The 20,459-nt window shown below is 40.7% G+C and overlaps 2 protein-coding genes across 6 annotated transcripts; one reads left to right on the top strand and one right to left on the bottom strand.

Moving 5' to 3' along the window:
• Positions 1–1,333: 1,333 nt before the first annotated feature.
• tmem161a (transmembrane protein 161A) lies at positions 1,334–7,778 on the top strand. Of its 3 annotated transcripts, none has more exons than XR_008572698.1 (12): positions 1,334–1,475; positions 1,927–2,030; positions 2,097–2,180; positions 2,829–2,920; positions 3,027–3,183; positions 3,354–3,569; positions 4,618–4,761; positions 4,825–4,938; positions 5,005–5,179; positions 5,262–5,358; positions 5,439–5,600; positions 5,930–6,068. XR_008572698.1 is itself a non-coding variant. In XM_054789799.1 (12 exons), the coding sequence occupies exons 1-11, from the start codon at positions 1,473–1,475 to the stop codon at positions 6,229–6,231; spliced, it is 1,488 nt and encodes a 495-aa protein (XP_054645774.1). In that variant the 5' UTR covers positions 1,334–1,472; the 3' UTR covers positions 6,232–6,280; positions 6,373–7,778. The 3 variants fall into 3 exon arrangements, 2 of the variants coding, with proteins under 2 accessions (XP_054645774.1, XP_054645773.1); XM_054789799.1 differs by lacking the exon at positions 5,439–5,600 and adding an exon at positions 6,373–7,778 and having other exon boundaries at positions 5,930–6,280; XM_054789798.1 differs by lacking the exon at positions 5,439–5,600 and having other exon boundaries at positions 5,930–7,778.
• On the bottom strand, positions 6,633–18,317 carry mef2b (myocyte enhancer factor 2b). 3 transcript variants are annotated; one of them, XM_054789800.1, is made up of 8 exons: positions 18,040–18,317; positions 13,465–13,537; positions 13,044–13,247; positions 12,854–12,973; positions 11,933–12,086; positions 9,907–10,146; positions 9,714–9,825; positions 6,633–8,538 (listed from the first exon to the last, which is right to left on the bottom strand). In XM_054789800.1, exons 2-8 carry the CDS (start codon positions 13,516–13,518, stop codon positions 8,241–8,243), a joined length of 1,182 nt encoding a protein of 393 aa, XP_054645775.1. In that variant the 5' UTR covers positions 13,519–13,537; positions 18,040–18,317; the 3' UTR covers positions 6,633–8,240. The 3 variants fall into 3 exon arrangements, with proteins under 3 accessions (XP_054645775.1, XP_054645776.1, XP_054645778.1); XM_054789801.1 differs by having other exon boundaries at positions 18,063–18,317; XM_054789803.1 differs by lacking the exon at positions 18,040–18,317 and having other exon boundaries at positions 13,044–13,133; positions 13,232–13,247; positions 13,465–13,525.
• Positions 18,318–20,459: the final 2,142 nt, after the last annotated feature.

The raw sequence follows: 20,459 nt of genomic DNA, 5'->3' as shown, positions 1-20,459 counted from the left end.
TATTTCAAAACAGACGAGCAACTGCTTTAAATTGTGCAATTGTAAATCTCACGACACAAGACAGCGCAGAGGAGCGTATCCAAGACTTTAAGCCTGGCAATTTGCATAATGCGGTCTTGTTTTAAAACTACATGATGGAGGAAGCATGATATTATGAGATTATCATTTGGGCATTAGGCGAGATGAGATGGATCATTTCAGATTTAAATTAGAGGTAAATTGGCATTTGTTCCTTTTTTTAAAACACAATTTAAGGACATGGTTAGCCTATAGCAGGGGTCTCAAACTCGTGGCCCGTGGGCCATCTGCGGCCCGCCGAGTCACATTTTGCGGCCCGCGACTTGTCTTCAAAGATGACCGTAATACGGCCTGCGACAAGCAAATGTTACTCGTAGGATGCACATATAAGCCTACACTGAACTAAGAGTGATTGAGTCACTTAAAAAATGTGGTAAAAAAAATTCCACCCATTTTCTATACCGCTTGTCTTCATTAGGGTCACGGGTAAGCTGGAGCCTATCCCAGCTGAATGCAGCAAAATACAAACTGTGAAATGATTTATTTATTTATTTGATTCACCCTGTTACTGGATCAAGATATTATTGTTATTGTGAGCCATGTATCGCGTGTCGTATCATGAGGTACCCTGAGATTCCCAGCATTACTCCCAATACTTGATGCTGCCCAGCCTCACTCAGACTGTACCTCCAGCAGCCCCCAGGTAAATTGTGTTTGAGACCCCTGGCCTATAGCATCCTAATGAGGGTTGAGCAGCATAAAAAATGAATGAATGAATGGTTAGTCTAGCAGATAAACTGTGCGTTTAACACGTTTTTGATGACTTCCTAAACCTTGGAAATAAGGAAACTGCTGTCTCAACGTGTGGTCAATATTTGGATAGAATGCCTTTGGAACATACAAAACTGTCATAATATTGAAATCACTACAATAGCAAGGTTCAGTTGCATATATAGAAGCAGGTTACAAATATAATCTAGTTGCAATCAAATAATATTAAATTCCACATGATAAAACAGACAATTACCTTCAATGTAAATGTGAGTCAAAGTCACACACACATACGAATAGTCACTGTAAGCCTAATATAGTAAGTATAAGTATATGTATATATACGTATATATATATATATATATATATATATATATATATATAATGTATTTTGCAGAAATAATGGAGAGTTTTTAAGAATTCCATAAATTACCCATCTTTCACAGAGCACTTGAAGGCAACGATTGACCTCCTCCATCATGTAACCGGGACACTCGGCGATTCTTCCACCGTACGCTAGGAGGCAGCATCATGCAGCACCGATTAAGAACGAGGCTGCCGCTTACGTCACAGGCGAAAAAGAACACACCTCACACATGTCACTCCAGCTGCTGTGAAGACTTCACTGTTTGTGAAGACGCAGCAGCTCTTCGTCTGTACAGGCGAACTATTCAGAAGGCGAAATGGTAACGTCATTTAATGTGCATGTATTTAAGTTATATAGCAGTCGTGAGATTTGTTTTCGAGTTGGGTTCGCCCCGAGAGCTAACTTTCTAATGCTAACGAGCGAGTGTCTCAAGCAGGCAGCACTGACAGGTGCTTATGTTTAGCTAAATTTAGCACGGTAGCCACTTTGCTTCTTCATTCATTGTCCCTTGGCTTTTCCCCCCACTCTTCCAAGACATTCTAACTGCCTGTTTTTTTTAATAAATGGCGTTGGACTTATATGTAGGTGTGTTGTTTGTGCGAATTAACTTACCTGTGGTGGTGTTGCACAAATTGTCTTCCCTTGAAACATGCAAACGTGTCCGTGGTGGGCGCGCTCATATGATAGGCCCATTGCAAGAGTGATTTGTAATTTTGAAATTTAAAGTGTAGGTTTACTGTTTTAACACAGCCTGTGTATTTTGCTGACAGGCTCTGATGGGGATTCAGCTCGTGGTCAGTTTGCTGACTGCCAGCATCATGCAGAGGATGGCGCCCCATTGCTCGTTTGCACGTTGGCTCCTCTGCAATGGCAGGTAAGCCGCCATCAGCCACTACAATGCACTGTCATCACTGTTGACAGACTTTTTGTTTTCTTCCAGTCTGTTGCGATTCAAGCACCCATCCGAGGGAGAGCTGTGTGCCCTGGCTGGGAAACAGATGCCTAAAACAAACAGGAGAGACAGGTGGGAGACTAGTGAGGAGCAGCAGGGAGGAATGTTGTCGCACCGTTTTGTGTCTGTAGCTTTAATGCTAATGAGCTTTGTTTGTCCACGCCTCTCTCTGACAGTGTAGAGTGCTGGCTCCACAAAGTGCTATTATGCACGTTCTCGACTTCTTACATATACACTGTAACGCCGCACTTGTCCAACATAATAGATGCCATATATCACACACAACAACGTGAGATTAAGGAGTGTGACAGGACATAAATATTGACATTGATCAGTCTTACAGCTCTCACGTCTGTAGCTGACTGACGGATCGTTTGCAGAGCTCCAGACTTTATTTGAAGATGTGTAGCAAAGTCTGCTTTTTATTGTCCTCTGTGGAGTGGTGGGCATATACATGGGGCATGCTCATCTAGGTAGGGGTGGGTCAGAGGTGCTATCCTATCTTGCCCATGAGGTTTTTCCTTCAAGACGCCATAAAAACAGAACTTATAAAGCAAGCATTTAAGTGCCTCTTCTCATAATGGAGTGAACAAGTGAGGGCGATGATTATTTTTTCTCACATTTGGTGCTCACGGCTCTAGGGACACATTAGCGTTAGAACATCATACAAAAGTCACTTTTGCATAATGGGGGACCTTCTTAAATATATTTTTTCCTCAGGAGACAAAATGGAGAAAACAAGCCTCTCACTGTGCCCAAAGACATCGACCTCCACTTGGAGAAAGCACCAGTCAATGCCATTGATGCCCTTGGTTGGACAAACAATTCTATTATTTACACCATAATCTATAATGTCAAACTAACACACACACACGTAATAGTTCTTGTTGTATTTTTATTCTATTCTATTTCTTCCAGTGTTGCGTTTCTTCCTGGAGTACCAGTGGCTGGTGGACTTCGCTGTCTATGCCTTAGGAGTCTTCCTTTTCACAGAGTGTTACTACAGTGTGGTGGATGCCAGCAAGGAGGTGAACATCGGTGCCATCTGGTGTGTCCTCACCGTTTTTTTTGGACTGTATCCTTTTAAAATAACAACACTTCATGACAACTGTATTTGACTTGGCGTGAATTAAAAGTGAGCATTATTATCTTTGTAAAAGGAGACTTTTTGCCTAATGCAGTCTCATAAAGGTACACAGTATGCAACACTGAAAGCAACAGTTTCTTTAAACCTGCAAACTTCAGTAAAGCCCTCCACACACTGATGAGCCACTACTTTCGTTCTGAGGAGGGCGGCGAGCGTTCTGTGTGCCTTGCGTTTGGCTTTCTGTCCCTGCTCGTGGCCATGCTGGTCTTGGTGGTCCGAGAGGACTACTTGGAGTTCGGCTTGGAGTCGGGCTTTTCCAGCCTCTTTGACAACTTGGAGGTGTTCGCCAAGCAGCAGGGCTACGCCGACTGGTCGTAAGTGACAAATATTAGTTTACCATTGCTTTGTGTGTAGAACCTCCTAAGGTCGAACAAAACCATCATCATGTGTGAAGTCGGCAAATTTCTGAAAACTAAAAACTTGTTATAGTAGAACCTTGGTTAGTGTCATTAATCTGTTCCTGCAAGTCCGACTCAAGCCCAAACGTACTCCAAAAGTACGTTTGGCTGATACCGATATCGATCCAATATCAGCACAGGTCATACTTACTTTTATTACTTGTGTGGTAGCGTGGAATGTTGGAAAAGGCTTGATCAAGTGATATTACTCAGAGCTATTGATATTGTCTGCAACAATACATATGAGGAAAAAGTGTTGCGAAAATCCTTCTTCAAATGCGGGATGAGATTGGTTGTATTAAACGTCCCCCGTTCTGTACCACCACGGGAGACTTTTGCATGACAAGTCTTGTACTCAGCTGCAACATTTTTTTCAGACTTTAACGATAAACACGGCTGACGTCACTCCTACTCCTTGCTAAACATGCCATCACACTCATTTGTTGTGATCACGAAGGCGCTGCATGCTGAATACAAGGGCTTCTGCTGGATGAAGTGCTGGCGTGGAGTCTGGCATGGACTGCTTATATCGGAGATTTTAGACGCATACTGCGGACCTTGGTTTGAACCTAGGGCGGAGCGTGGGACTGGCTGAACCAGGCGGACTACATATGTAACAACTTCTTTTTGAACTTTAATAACGATTTGAGCTATTTCTGGTTAACAAGTATATTGCACAAGACAGCAGCAACAGAACCAGTGTTGTAAGAGCGGTAAGGAGCAAACTGCTCAGCCAGGATGAATACTGCTGAGTTTATTGTAAACAACAGTACGGCAAGTGTAACGCACATGAGTTTCACATCAACAGCTGAGTAGCATAACCACCATTTTAAAGCATGCAGAGATAAATAAAGCTGATGAATGTTGACCTCTCATGGTACTTGAAATGCAGCTGCTACGACTATCTAGTGGAGGTAACTTTAGCAATTGGTGCTAACATTCCTCACTCTCTGCTTGTGGCAAGGGTCCCTGTGACCAAGCTAACAGTGAAGCTCGGCCTGGCCGCAGTCTGCGCGTACATCGGCTCTTTGATGGCGTTCCCTGGTCTCCGTCTGGCTCAGACTCATCTGGATGCCGTGCAGATGAACTCGGAACGCCCCCTGATCCAGTATGTGCTGTATGATATTTGACGTTAACAGCACCAGAACACTCACTCACATGTCCCCTGCAGGATTCTGCTGCACATGAGCTTCCTCTCTCCGGTGGTCGTGTTGATCCTGTGGGTCAAACCCATCGCCAGGGACTTCCTTGCTAACGCACCGCTGGGGAAAACCTCCATCACGCTGTGAGTGCTAACAATTCTCCTCACAAACAGCCAATCAGTGCTGACGACTTGTCATGTCACTCGCAGGGTACCCAGCCATGCCTTTGACTGCATGCGACTGTGGATCATCATTGCCCTGTGCGCGCTGCGGCTAGCGCTAACACGCTACCACCTGCAGGCCTACCTCAACCTAGCCCAAAAGTGGGTGGAGCAGATGAAGAAGGAGGCTGGGCGTATTGCTGCCATTGATATTCAGAGGAAGGTAAAACGATGGATACATTAGATACGGGTAGCTTGACAGAGACTATACAACAAAAACGTTTACTGTGTGTTTTTGTCTCCAGGTTACACGAGTGTTTTGCTACTTGACTGTAGTGACTCTCCAGTATGTGGTTCCGGTTCTGCTTATTCTCTTCTCCACGCTCGCTCTTAAGGCATTAGGTCAGTATTTCAATCACCCACACCCTCCAGTCCAGTTATCACAATCGTTAGCATCGTGTGTAAAACCATTTTTCTTATAGTGATAACAATACAATGAGCTCAGAGCTCAGAGTTGTACTGAAAGTCGGACGTGTAAACAGGAGAGAGCACAGTTCCCCGCGGTGCTTCTGTGCTGCTGGTCACAGTGCCGGACCTGCAGTTCCCTAGTCGCATGTACTGAGGTCTGTCATCCATGCCACCAGGTGTGATCCTACTCCCATCTGTGTCAGTTTGTCCCTGAGGAGCTGAGGCTGGAGGGTTTTAAAGGCGCCAGAGAAGTCCAAAAATGTAATCCTCACAGAACCACTGCCGCTGTCCAGGCATAAAGTAATACATTTAAAATGGCAGGACTACATTAACACTAGTCAAAAACGTCAGCATTACAGCGCATTCTGCTGTTTTTAAGGACCTGCTGCAGAAACTCTAGTCAAAGATCCTCTGTATGACAGAATCACTCTGCTGTTTTCAGGAATGTACACTGTGTGCATATTTGTAGTATGTATTGGTAATTGACTGACCTCTGACCTTTCAGGTGGATTTTCTTGGAACGGTGAAGCCTCATCCGATCTCCCTGGCGTGACACCCGCCTTGCTGATGCCCACGGTTGCGGCTGCGTCAGGTCTCGATGATGACGAGGAGCCTTTGGAGGACATGGAGGAGGACATCCAGGCCACGGTGGCGCGCCTGACCGAGATGCTGACCATGTTGCGCTCGGTCCTCACGCCGCTCTTCTTCAGAGGCTTCTTTGCCTTCCTCACCTGGTGGGTGGCGGCCTGTCAGGTGATCAGCTCACTTTTCGGTATTTACTTCCACCAGTACCTCATGCACAACTAGGACAAAAGCGCAGCGGACGTTCTGAACAACCAACCGGAGCAGGCTTCTGGTATGGAAACACAAATAACACCTCATCTTCCACTTGTTTACAGTATATAACATTTCTCACTTCTGCCTGCTGCTTATCATGCTGACTGGAAGATGACTCAATGACGCCCCCTTGTGACACTGATGCTGCAGTCCAGAAAAGTGGGAAGTCCTAATAGGAACAATGAATTGCTTCCTTAAGTTATTTGGTAAAACAAAACATATACATTTTGTGACAGTCACAAACAAATATTAGCTTTGCACTGTTGTCAGCCATGTTTTTTTTTTCTTTTCATCTCGCTTCTGTTTCAAGTATGATCTTATGACAGTCAAGCAGTCTGGGATGGAACACAAAACAGCTCAAAGGTCGAATCTCTTCACATTTTAATGCTTCAGTGCTCTATCAATCACTACTTTCCTTCAGCATGTCGTAAATCAAAGCAAGAACCCTGTTGAATGGCTGAATGCTAATGAAAGTGAATTTCAAAAACATAATGCGTTTATCTCTCATTTGTATTTTAGTAACAAAGCAAGCCTTTAAAGCAGGGGTGTCATTTCTGGTCCGCACCATATTCCAACAAAAATACAAGAAAAAAGCAAAAAGGCATCGGAGTTTAAATGTTAATTACACAACTACAAGTACTAGTCATAATACGCTTTGTCAACACTCGGTTGTTTTGTCATCACACAGAACTGACATAGCATTTTTTTCTTTCAATATATGGTTTATAAAATTTGATATATCAAAGTGGCCCCTGAAGCCTTTGATTTTTCAGTATGTAGCCCTCAGTGGTTTCAACCCCTACCTAAATGCTACCTAAATGCAATTATATTGTGCTGATGTCATCATGTATCCTGCTCACAGCCACGAGAGGCTACATTTACATGGAAATAGTCTCCAATTCATTTCAGTGCATTTCCCTCTGCCTTCACTGCATTTTCTAGTTTTCCATTCAGATGCTTTAGGTAGCAATTAGGAAGTCAAAGGTCATATGGGTCTATGTTTCAAGCCATGGTGATTTTTTAGGGGCGACGCAGTGTCGTTAGTGTGTTTTTTTTTGTTTTATTTATTTTATTGTATTTTTTTAGTTGCATGTTGTTGAGAGGGACAGTTTGACCCAGTAATTAAAGAACCGATTCAAGAGTGCTATTTCTTTTAATGTTTTTTAGGTTGCGAATTCCTAAGTGCCTACAAGCTCAGGGATTTTCAGTCAATTTGCAAAGAAATGTCATTACTCCCTTTTCAGCAGTATTTGAAATATCTAAAGGGATTAAATCACAACTCCCTGGCAACATTTTTATCTGCAGCATAGTAGTCAGTCTTTCCTTCAGCAGCATGGATTTGTTTATTGGTGAACTTTATCACACAACTTAAATTGAAAGTTGTTTTTTTTCTAGATTTTTTTTTAAATTTGAAATGCTCTTAAATCAATACTGTGAAGTGCAATGTTTAATATTTTCTGAATGCATGGTGTGCATATATATATTTTGGTTTGGCTTTTACTTGTATTTGTTTTATTTGTGCAACTTAATTAAAACATTTTTCAATCTTGTTTCATTTTCTTGTTAAATGGGTTGTGCCATTAATCAGCACTCCCTTTAAAACAAAAGTGCTGCTCTAGCTAATTGTAATAAAATGTTACTTTTTCAGTCAAACAAAAAACTCTAGATAAATAAAAGAAATAAACGTGTATACTATACTATATATGTATCCCTTTATATGGGATCAATCTAGTGGTGGGGGTGTCCAGTGCAGGAAGAGACCAGCTCTGACTTGAGACACTTGCCTGTGGGATGATTGTTACCAGGCACTTCATTAGGCACCCCTCTACAACCCAAGGTAATGCTTTATCAATAACGGTGCCTGTACAAAATGTCCTTTGGGCCACACTGGTTGTCTATGATCATTTGAATTTGTATTGGCTGTCATTAGATTGGACAGCTGTACCTAATCAAGTATATATGTGTGTGCGTGTGTGTATCTATCTCTGCCATCCCTCGCACATCTCCTGACTCAGCGGCATTCTGCCTTCCTCTTCCTTCTGTAAGTAAGCAGTCTTGGCCTGGGTCTGAGGTGCTTCTGTGGGTGTGCGGCAGGCTGAAGTGAGCCCGCTCATGGGCGAATGGTCCCGCCTGAGGTTGTGGAGGGGAGACGACGCAGGCGAAGTCATGTATTCAGGAGAGCTACGCTCCGACTTGATGTGAACGCTGAGGCAGGGCTCATGTATCAAGGTGGACGAGCAAGACTGAGAAGGGAAAGAGCACCCTCCAGTGGACATCCTGGGAACCACAAAAGAGCGACGACGTAATATAATGTAATACAACACAAATACTGTAATTGTACTGTATTATCTGATATATATTACTCCACAAAATATGGAAGCCCGTTTCGGCTACTGAAAAAAATAAACTACCCCAATGGTAAGTCAGAATTATGAGATATAAAGTCAAAATTATTAGATAAATCAAACTTATGAGATAAAATAGTCATAATTATGAGATGGGAAAGTCATAATGAGATTAAAAAGTCGAAATGACGAGATAAGTCATAATTATGAAATAAAAAGTCGAAATTATGAGAGAGAAAGTCATAATTGCGAGATAACAAGTCGAAATGAGGAGGTCCTGCCTTCGTCACATGGCACTCGGCAAATGCGCAGTTTTGCATCTCATAATTTTTACTTTTTCTTTCATAATTTCGAGTTTTGGTCTCATAATTATGACTTTTTTATCTCGTAATTTGGACTTTTTATGTCATCGTTTTTACTTTTTATCTCGGAATTCTGACTTACCATTGTGATATTTTTTTTCTTTCAGTGGCTTACATAACAAGATGTTCCAATGCAAATGACGAATTAACTGACAACAGACGTTAGAATATATGTATCCAAATTCGCCCTGCGATTGGCTGGCAACCAGTCCAGGGTGTACCCTGCCTCTCACCCTAAGTCAGCTGGGTAGGCTCCAGCCTACCTCGCTGTCCTAGTGAGGACAAGCAGGATAGAAAATGGATGGATGGTGTCTAAATTCTGTATATACAGTATTTAATTTTATTTAGTAATGATATGACAAACTATCATTTTGATCTTTAACTTTTGATGTTTATTATTTAATAACATTTGCAATAGTTACATTCTGGTATCGATTTTTATTTTATTATTGTGGAGCACCTCATGTAAAATTTATAAATAGACCAAATATAACCAAATGATTAGAAACGGTGCTCTGTATGCACTTCTACATCACAAGCTAAAATAACACAATTAAATAAAATGATGTATAAAATATATACATATTGTTAAATATAAAATACTGCTAACTTATTACCTCTCTAAATAAAAAATGAGCATCATTATCTCTTTTATCCAGTTCTTTTCATTGGATCTCATTAGATTGTGCATGTGTATCTAATGTTGTGGCCAGTAAGTGCACATGTAATGCATAAATATTCTTACCCTTCACTTAAATGAGCCCCATGGAGTTGGTGTGGTGGCTGTGTTGCTTGCCAGGAGTTCACTGCTCCTCTTTGCAGACTAACAGAGTGATAAAAACCTGGTTGGCTGTACTCTGGCAAAGAAAAATGCATAAAAACATGAGAAATAATAAAAATATGTGGGGGAAAGAGTGTAAAACTAGGAGTACTCCTACCAGAAGCTCCAGGGGTGGAAAGGCCATAGCCTGCCAAGGTGTGGCCCAACAGCCCGGCTTTGCCCATAGCCACCACTGAGCTGGCACTGTGCAGGCCCTGGTACAAGACCCCCCTACTCATCATGGGGTTTTGGGTCGCACATGGGCCCTGATTGTCAGCATCACCAGGCATTGCCAAAGTAGGGGTGTGAAGCGGGGGAGGACTCTTCAGGTCCAGTCCTCGGCTCATGTGGGAGAAGACTGAGTAGCCGATACCCGCACCAGGAAGTGAAAAAGAGATGTGAGCAAACTTTTCTTCTCACTGAAACCACCCGGTGATACCTTCACACTTCTTCTTTCTCCATCACCTTTCTCATAATATAAATGCAGCAATATCCTTATTTACACTACAGGGCAAAATGATTCCTGGAAAAATGAGGAATGACAGTATGGTCCATTTTAATTGGTGAATGGGTATGTCTTAGCTGAAATGACACAAGAAAGTGGCAAAAGACAAATATATGTATACTTTTATATTATATGAATAAATAAATAAAGAAATGCTATTTAAAAAATATATTTACTACATTTTTAGAGGAAGATTCCTGCCTGAGATTATTCATGCAATTTTTAAATAGAGTCATAAATACTGTTAGAAATGTATACTTTATTTAAATATAATATATATAAATATATATATATATTATATAATATATATATATATATATATATAATATAAATAATATGAAAATAACAAAAGTAGGTGGCACTATGTCCAGAGGTATTCATGTAAAAATATTTGAAAATACTGTGCTGTGTATGGATTAGAAATGATTAAAAAAAAAAAAAAAAAAAAAATATATATATATATATATATATATATATATATTTTAAAAATTTTGACCAAAGTTTAATAACCAAAATATACTAATATATATTAATATAATAATATATATTCTCAATATGTGCATACCAAATGTTCAAATGTATCTTCAGTTCTTTTAGATGAAAATAGAAAAATATAAGCTATATGAATACAAAAAAATTCTAAAAATATATATTTAATATAAATAAATATATAATTTCTTACACAAAAATTTTCAAATCCCTTTCTACATTATTACACAAAGTTCCATGTCTGAAATCATTCATATACTTTATCAGTACAGTCATATCATTTTGTTTTTCTTTAGAATGTTCTAGATCAGTGGTTCTCAACCGATGGGTGGGGACCGAAAAGTGGGCTGTGGATCCATTCTGGGTGGGTTGCAGGATAAAAGTAAATAATGTATGAAACATATACAAATATTAAAGAAACATAAAAACAATTATGAAAAAAAACTAATAAAATAAATAATAATAATAATTAAAGTGGGTCACGACTTAATGACCTTTGGAAGATGTGGGTGCGTTACATCGTTTCTGTAAAGTTATCCAAAACGATGCAAAAAAATTCAGTAGTTCTTTTACATGTTGTGGGCCAATAAAAAAACAATTTGCGGCCCACAAATGGCCTCGGGTCAGACTTTGGAAACCCCTACTCTAGGCCAACTTAAGAGTTTTTTGCCATTTTCTTGTGCCATTTCCAGTACCACAGAGCTACAAATTCACCTTAACAAAAACTGTGGCCAACTTATGAATAACTTTTTTAACATTTCACTGCATGTCAAACACAGTAATAGTTAATAGAGTCACTTCTGATGACTTGGCTAGCAGGTGTGATAACACTTTGTATGGACAGACACAGACAACACAATGGCTGCAGAGGTGAAAAAGTCAGTTTCACAAAAAAACCCCAGGCTAGGTGAGGGCTTGTGCACACTTCCTGTGAGGTGACAGCCAGCTGCACACAACAGCTTATTTTTACCAGCACACCCAAGAGGAGCTTATACTGGATTTTGATCTTTTTTTTGTGGAGAAAATTAAAACATGACCTCCATTAAGGACATATTGCTTGTTAAGGACACTATTTGTTATAGATCGGAATGAAATGAGACGGATATGCATTCTACATTCTATCTATACTACAGTATACTGTATAGTATACCTGAGTGTGGGGCCATGAGAGAGTTGTGAGGTGAAGCCGGGCTGACGGATTTAAATCCTGGAGGTCTGTGGGGGGCCGTGCTGGGTCCGGAAGAGATCGGGAAGCTGGTTTCGGCCACCAGGAATTGAGCCTCCGGTGACCGCATGGATGGAGCCTGGAGAGTAAAATATAAGATACACTTACCGGTCACTTTATTCTGTACACCTGAACGATCCAATGAGATTCAATACGAAAGCTGGATGAAACATTCTTCCTTAGAGCAAGGGTTCTCAAACTTGCAGGAGAGAAACATTTCCAAGGACCCCATCTAACCATGCTCATTGAAAAAAAACATTTGTACTAGATGTCATAGGGCTTATTTATATATCAAACAGTCCAAATGAACCCACTTCTTTAAAACCAGTTGAAAGCGTATTTAATTGGTTCAACGTTAATATAATGATAACAATATTGATGTAATTTACTGCCTCTTATGAAAATGACTGGGAGAAAAGTGGATTCAAAGTGGATTTATGGATTAATTTGCAAGTAACTGAAGACAAATCACATTTTGGACTTCCGTCATTGTTCTCAATAAATAAAACCAAACTTGATCATATTTTCTAAGCCTAGCCAGCTTGGCCTTTGCATCCCTTGGTGAAGTGGATGGACTTAAGTGAGCGATTTACCTGGTGTGTGACAGGAATGGAAGAGTTTTAAATTCACTAATCCTAATGTAAGTGAGACTTATTGGCTCAGAATGTTGCTTTCATTGGTTCCGATTCATAGTTTTTAACAATACGTCATAACTTCATTCATTTATTGCCAAAAAATATTGTGGACCCCCAACCTAAGATTCCACAGAGTATCATGCTTGGAACATGTTGTGGATTGTTTGGCCTTAGCGAAGGTCTGCACTGTACCGTGTGTGTGTATACTGACATAGATGCGCTGGCGTCCCACAGACAGATCCATGCCGTCACCCTTGTGGGCAGTAACCTGCATACTCTCCTCACCGTCAAGCTCTGAGCCGTCCAGGTCGAGACCTTTCCTCCTCAGAGTCTGACATAAAACACACAAGTGAGTAGGTGAGGAAGAGTCCTCTAACATGTAACACACGAGCATACAATACCTCCAGTATGTCTGTGTTAGTGCGGCTCTCGTGCGGCTCGCTGTATTCGGTGTACTTGAGCAGCACCTTGTCCATGTCTGTGCTGGCGTACTGGAAAAGACGGTTGGTGCTGTTGAAGATGATCAGGGCGATCTCGCAGTCACACAGCACGCTCAACTCGTAGGCCTTCTTCATCAGGCCGAACTTACGCTTGGTGAAGGTCACCTGCGATGCAAACAAGGAGACATTTGGGTTCTCGTGCCTCTGTCAGGCGGGATGTTAAATACGGTTTTCAGCCTTATAAAGTTCCTAACAGGGTCACAACTAAAGTACATAACAACTGTCCTGTCAATCACAACATATTGTCAGGCTCAGCAAGACCTTAAAATACGTGAAAACACGTCTCTGGTTTAGTCAAATAAATAACTTGTAGTCGCCTCACCTGTCGATTTCTCTGGTCCAGAATGCGGGAAATCTGTATTTTCTTTCTTCCCATTTTGACTGTGGTCTGACACCTACAATAAAAAGTAAAAAGGCTTAGCAAATTGCGCCATTGCCAGTCTTATTTAATTGGATTCTTGTTTGTGAATGTATTAAGTCCAACCTGCCTTACTTGTTGATAGTAGAACATGTTATTTTCGCTGACTATGGGTCATGATTCTTTCATGACTTTTGTTGAGAAAAAATGTTGAAAATAAATATGGCACTTTTTCTACAACTTACATTGCATTATTTGTGAAATGCATCCAGTGGCAGGACAGTGAAAGAAAGGTAATGTGTTCATTCATTACACATGATGTGACCCGACTAGTTTAAGGGAAGCTGGGCATCAGTATCGGTAATGATGATCTGGACAATATGGGTGTATTGAATATCAGTAAAAAGCCAATATCAAGCATCTCTAGTTTACATAGTTTTGATTGGAAAATATTGTTTATTTGTAAGTGAGTAAGTAAGCGTCTCACCAAGCCCCTACGGTAAGAACAGGGTGTATTTTTACCCCCATGAGGCAATGCGGTCTAAAGTTAGCGTCCTGCAGTCAGTCCAAACACAGTTTGACACCCACGCCGTCTGGGTTACCAGGCCGGGCCGGCAACAGTGGCTGACAGCGCTGCTCGTCCCCAGGAGACCCGGTTAAAAATATACCGAATGGCTTCTTTCTTTTAAAGGTTGTCTGGCCATTAGCTAGAAGCTGTAGTGGTTGAAGGAAAACAGCGTGTTTGGGAGGGACGTTGTGAGCCTAAAAAGCCACCCACTCCTCTCTCATGCATGGCCATGAGAACCAAGATGACCAACAGGCATGATGACATGGATGGATGGTGGTGTGCATGATGGCAGCCATTATTCCATGCTGCCACAACACTCTGTTTTTTGTTGGGCTAGAAAGTTTCAAGTCGACAATGTGCAGACATTTGCACTAAATTGCCCGATACTAGCAGCGTCCACTCTTATACTGTCTGATATGCTTTTTTTAAACATCACTTCAAACAATAAGATATCATATGTGATTAATTATAAAACTTCACTACTTGACATACAAACGTAAACATTTTTGTGGAGGTCTGCACTCTATTGAATATCACTCTGCTATCTGTCGAACTCTGACCTATCTGTCTGGCCCGGCCCGGAGAGAGTTTCAACTGGTTTTCCCCCTCAATATTACACATGTATCAGATCTTTCTATTTATAAAATGCCTGTCCCTCCTGATGATGCCTTGGCGGATGTGGCGCCAGCGTTCCCACGACCCCTGAAGTGTGCTCGGTGCGCAAGCATGTCGGGCATTTGTGGAGGAAATGCCCTCAATATTACCTTATAAAGTGTTGAGATAATCCAATGTGCTGAAAGGAAAAGACACATCCGCACAGCCGGTGGACACAGAGGTCATATACATTATGTCACAAAAGTGAGTACACCCCTCACATTTCTGCAAATATTTTCTTTTCATTACACTATCGACGTGACACTTTGATTGAATGTAAAGTAGTCAGTGTACAGCTTGGATAACAGGGTAAATTTACTGACCGTTTACTGACCATTCATGTCTAAACCCCCTAAAAAGTGAGTACACGCCATGTTAATCTTTACAAATTGGACCATCTAGGCATGTTTTCTCTCGGGGGTCATGTGACTCATTAGTTTCACAAGGTCTTAGGTGTGAATACGGAGCAGCTGTGTTAAATTTGGTTCTTTCGCTCCCACACTGTCTCATACAGTACTGTCACTGGAAGTTCAACATGGCACCTCATGGCAACGAACTCTCAGAGGATGTGAAGAAAAGGATTGTTGCTCTACAAAAAGATGCTGTAGGTTATAAGAAGATTGCCAACACCCTGAAACAGATTCCACTCAGAGCAGGTTGACCAAAGAAGTGGATTGCACATGCTCAGCGTCTTATCAAGAGGTTGTGTTTGTAAAATAGACGTATGAGTGCTGCCAGCATATCTGCAGAGGTTGAAGGGGTGGGTGGGGGGAAGGTCAGTGCTCAGACCATACACTGCTTACTGCAACAAATTGCTCTGCATGGCTATCGTCTCATTAGGAAGCCGCTTGTAAAGATGATGCACAAAAAAGCCTGCAAATAGTTTGGTGAAGACGATCAAACTATCTTGGTCTGATGGGACCAAGATAAACTTATTTGGTTCAGATAGTGTCAAGCCTTTGTCGCAGCAAACAGGTGAGGAGTACAAAGAGAAGTGTGTCTTGTCTACAGGCAAGCATTGTGGTCAGAGTGTCATGGTATGGGCCTGCATGAGTGCGGCTGGCGCTGGGGAGCTACAGTTCATTGAGGGAAACATGAATACCAACATGTATTGTGACACACTGAAACAGAGCGTGATGCCCTCCCTTTGGAAAATGAACCATAGGGCAGTATTCCAACATGATAATCCAAGATGACCACTGCCTTCCTAAAGAAACTGAGGATAAAGGTGATGGACCTAAAGCCTACTGAGCATCAACGTTCCTCAAATGAAAGGTAGAGGAGAGCGAGGTGTCTTATATCCACCAGCTCCATGATGTCGTCATGGAAGCCTCAAGAAAGATTCCAAAGGCAACCTGTGAAGCTCTAGTGAACCCCATGCTCAAGAGACTTAAGACAGTGTTGGAAAATAATGATATCCACACTAAATATTCACACTTTTGGACATTTTCATGAGGGTGTATCACTTTTGTTGCCAGCGTTTTAAACATGCCTGTGTGTTGAGTTATTTTGAGGAGACAGAAAATGTAATCCAAGCTGAACATTGACTACTTTACATTGTTTCAAAGTGTCATTTGTTTAATGTTGTCCTATGAAAAGATATAATAAAATATTTACAGAAATGTGAGAGGCTCACTCACTTTTGTGAGTGAGCTTCACTGTATCTAAGAGACTTGGATGCAGATGATAATCACTGAGGTTCTGCGGTTTTATGCGCACCAGAAGAGAGGCAAAAGCCTGCTGATTCTTTGTGGGCTTCTTAGTGCGTATCAGTGATGACAAAGAGAAAAGCCATAATCATGAACAGGAACTGGAACTTACTGTGACATACTGTATGAAAGGGTATGGCTGCTCAGTAAAATATGAGCAATAAAATTAATTAAATATCAATTGTGCGCACACATTAAATGTTTCCAAACAGATGCTAATGTGACAGATGAAATGTGACTCTTTGTGCAGTAAATGCTGTTAAACTGACGTGACTAAAGGTAAGAAAGGACCTTTAACAGTACTTGCACTCACCGAACACTTCATTAGGTACACCTGCACAATCGAATAAGATCCAATATAAGAGCTGTATCAAAATTTCCATATTGTACATAAATACAATATGTTTGTTATTGTCATTGTAGTTTGCAGTGGTATGGAACTGCACTGCATGACACATTGGTTCTAGGAGAACGAGAGGGGCTGCAATTTTAACTTTACTTTTAAGAAAAGTGCAATGAAAAAGTACAAAAAATATGTAACAATATATTGCAACCTACTAATGTAATTTCTACTATGTTACACTCTTTTGCACTCTGTGTGTATGCTACTGGCCCTGCCGCCACCACCGAAACAAAGAGACTGAACGACCGACAAAAGGGCTCGCTCCGTTCATTCCGTTGTTCTATGGAACAAACACACCAAGGTGCAGAAACCAATGCACAGAGTGAACTCTCTTCCTGCCTGTTTGGAGGCGAGAGAGGAGGAAAACAGGCACGCATTGCATATGACAATGTATTGAGATCGGCAAAATTATTGATTTCATTTTCATTCATTGTGTGATTCATTAATTTATTATCGTCTCGGGCCTAGTGCCCACAAATAGTTTTTTTCTGAACGAGAAATCTTGCGAGATCTTGTGACACTCCTACTCAACAAAAGCTGTGCATTATCATCATAATACAAGTCTTGTATTGGCTGTCATGGCTGTGTAGGTGTACCTAATGATGTGATTAGCGTATCTGTGTGAATGTTGAGGTCAAAAATATGAAAGAAATATTAAAGTTCTCTGTCAAGGCGGTAACAAGTGAATTCAAATAGTACGTTTTGGTGCATAGGTAAGTATAGACCCGTATTACAACCATATGAACATATCATCTTAACATAGAAATATTCGCTTGATGACTTTGTCATCATATATGTGTGTGTGTGTGTGTGTGTGTGTGGGGGGGGGGGGCAGTTCACGTTGGGGCAGTTGCAAGTAATGTGCAGGAAATATTTGTCTAATTTTAACAGCAGATAATTGAATTGCCTTGATATTTCTGCTAGAGACGACGTAGCAACAACACTATCTATGACATGATGATGCAATTTGCACAACAGCTATATTAAGTTTGAACAAAAAGAAGTTCACTCTTATTAATACCTCTTGAACTGCTGACATCGCTCACAAATGTACTGTAAGAATAGCTTGCCTGTCCTTACCCAGGTTGCCAAGCATGTTTGTTGTTTATATTATTAACATGCATGCATTCAATGACACGGCAACAGCATGCATAGCAACACAAGCCACTTTGAAGCATAAGTAACTACGATATTTTAAAGCTCACCTGCTTTTCTTCGCTCTGCTCACCTTCGTGTTGTTGTTGGCTAGAAAAGTTGCACATCAGTGGCGCACAGTGAGATACGTCTGATCCAGAGGAGAAAGTGTGTGTGCTGATGTCAACAAGCTGATGTAGAAGGGGAACACTGCCCTCCAACAGCTGGCTGAGCCAACCCGCCCTCCTCCTCATCCTGTCACCAAGCATGCAGCGCCAATCCTCCTGTGCGCTTTTACGCACAATATAATGACTCCTTGCACCTTTTTTTCCCCCAATTTGTGCATCAATGGTTCACCTAATACATAAACATAAAAGTTTACAAGATTAGTCACAGTCATAACAGGTGGAAATGTTGTCGCAAGCATATTAAGGATGAGCAAAATCAGACAGGAAACCCATTTTGTTGGCCAACAACTTAACAAAATGGGCATGAATGGGTATTTTCTACAAAACAGCAGGTTCTAGGCAAGGAAAAGGCACAGGAACAACTAGAACGGCAACCCACGATGTTCCACCATATTAAATAAACAAAGCGAAACAACTGTGGACAGGGGTGGCGTCAGGAATAAAAAAATTCTAACTGTTATACCATCAAAACTCTGTAACTGTAAAATAAATGTTTTAATTAATAATGTAACATTATGTGTCTGTCATGCAAGCTAAAAAAAAAAGCCAAACGAAATTCAAACAAAATAAACCTAAACTAAAGCAAAACTACTCACCCTTTAAAGGCACCTGACAGAGATGTAACGGAGAATCGCAGATCAATTATTACTGTTGTTGTAAATTAAGAAGATTATGGAGTAATTATGCATGACAGGAGTATACATTTTATATATATTATGAACATAATTGTGTAAAAAATAGAAAGTTAATAAAAAATGTAAAGTATGGGTAAGAGTTGGGATAAACTACTGTACATTTGGCATGATATGCTTATTAATATTTCTTGTGATTTACTCTTGCATCTGTTCATTCCATATTACCATGATGTCTTTGTCTGCTGTGATTGTCATCTACAGGTTGTAAATACACTAAATTGAACAAAAACGAACAAAACAAAACAAAACAATACACAATACAGTGGTGTTTTGTTATCATTGAAGCTGATGTATGTCACAGACAGGACATGAGGCTTCCTAACTGTCAAACATACTTCAAGCATAATATCGCTTCCTGCTTTGAGCATGTAAATTATGCCCTATGTAACACATGCATGCACATTACTTATGTTTGTTGCTAATGATAGTGATTTCGCAAAGTTTAGCTACTAATGTTAGCTATCATTGAATGTATGGCCAAGCGTAACAACAAAATGACTGAAAATTATCGATCGCTTCGTCAACGTCAGTTTACGCCAATTTGTATGCAGTTCAATTCATAATTGTGAAAAATGTAGATAGTACAAAAAATATCTGTTCCTTTAAACCACATTTGGTACCATATGCTAGCCGGCGCCGGTGTTCTTATATTTTTTAATAACAACATGTAATCATGAACCAGTGACATACAGCAACTTCAAGTATTAATAAGTATTGCTGGAATTTATAAAGCCTTGTTGTCTGTCTTAAACTTTGTGGTTGTTTTGTACCAAGTTCCATTTCTGGTTCTATGGTTATCATCACACATTTTTCTTTGCTATTGGTACTCTTCTATAACGGTTTCACAAAAAAGCTAATGAAAAAAATGAAACACGCTCAGTGAGCCGAAGTCTTGTGTGACATCACGCATGTTTATGGCTTTAACTGGTTTTGTCTAATTTTCCCAAAAACTTTGGTTGATTTGCTAGACTTTTTGGGCTTTTGACTTGGAAGGGCCCACTGTACTAAAAAAGTGGTACTGATATAAGACAGTGGCATAAATAGTCAAACATTCACACCAAACCAGAACCATGGGTGGCATAAAGCAAATGCTCACTAATGGAGTATATGACAAGGATGCAACCATGAAATCATTGCCTCATCGATTCGATTTTGGGGTACTGACCTTAGTCTGCGATGTATTACAGTTCAATATCCCAATGAACAGTGACACACTTGCAAAAGAAATACAAAACAAAAGAGTCCAATGTAAAGTGTTGCTCTTGTGGCAGATGTATTTATGGAATCACGTCTCCAGCCAAATGTGTGACTATTCTGAGGATGTGACACAATGCGACATGCTAAAAATACTAAACTTATTAAGGATAGCACATATGCATACTTAGTAAACGTGTGGAAAAAAAAGTTACCGTACACAAACATCATCCCTGGAGGTGTCTCAAACAGTACACTGACGCAATAGTTAGCAACAAACCTCCAGAGAATTGCACACCGTAACTCCCATTGCAGTCAGCTAATCACCATCAGCTAGGGGACATCATTGTTCCTCACTGAGGTGTTTGTGTAGCATGCATGGACGTCATTAGCGGTCTAAACGCTGCAAGCTTC

Source organism: Dunckerocampus dactyliophorus, chromosome 10 (genome assembly GCF_027744805.1).
Source record: "Dunckerocampus dactyliophorus isolate RoL2022-P2 chromosome 10, RoL_Ddac_1.1, whole genome shotgun sequence".
In the NCBI taxonomy this organism is placed as follows: Eukaryota; Metazoa; Chordata; class Actinopteri; order Syngnathiformes; family Syngnathidae; genus Dunckerocampus; species Dunckerocampus dactyliophorus.
Note: the sequence above shows the minus strand (reverse complement) of the source record. Positions and strands in the feature narration are given on the sequence as shown.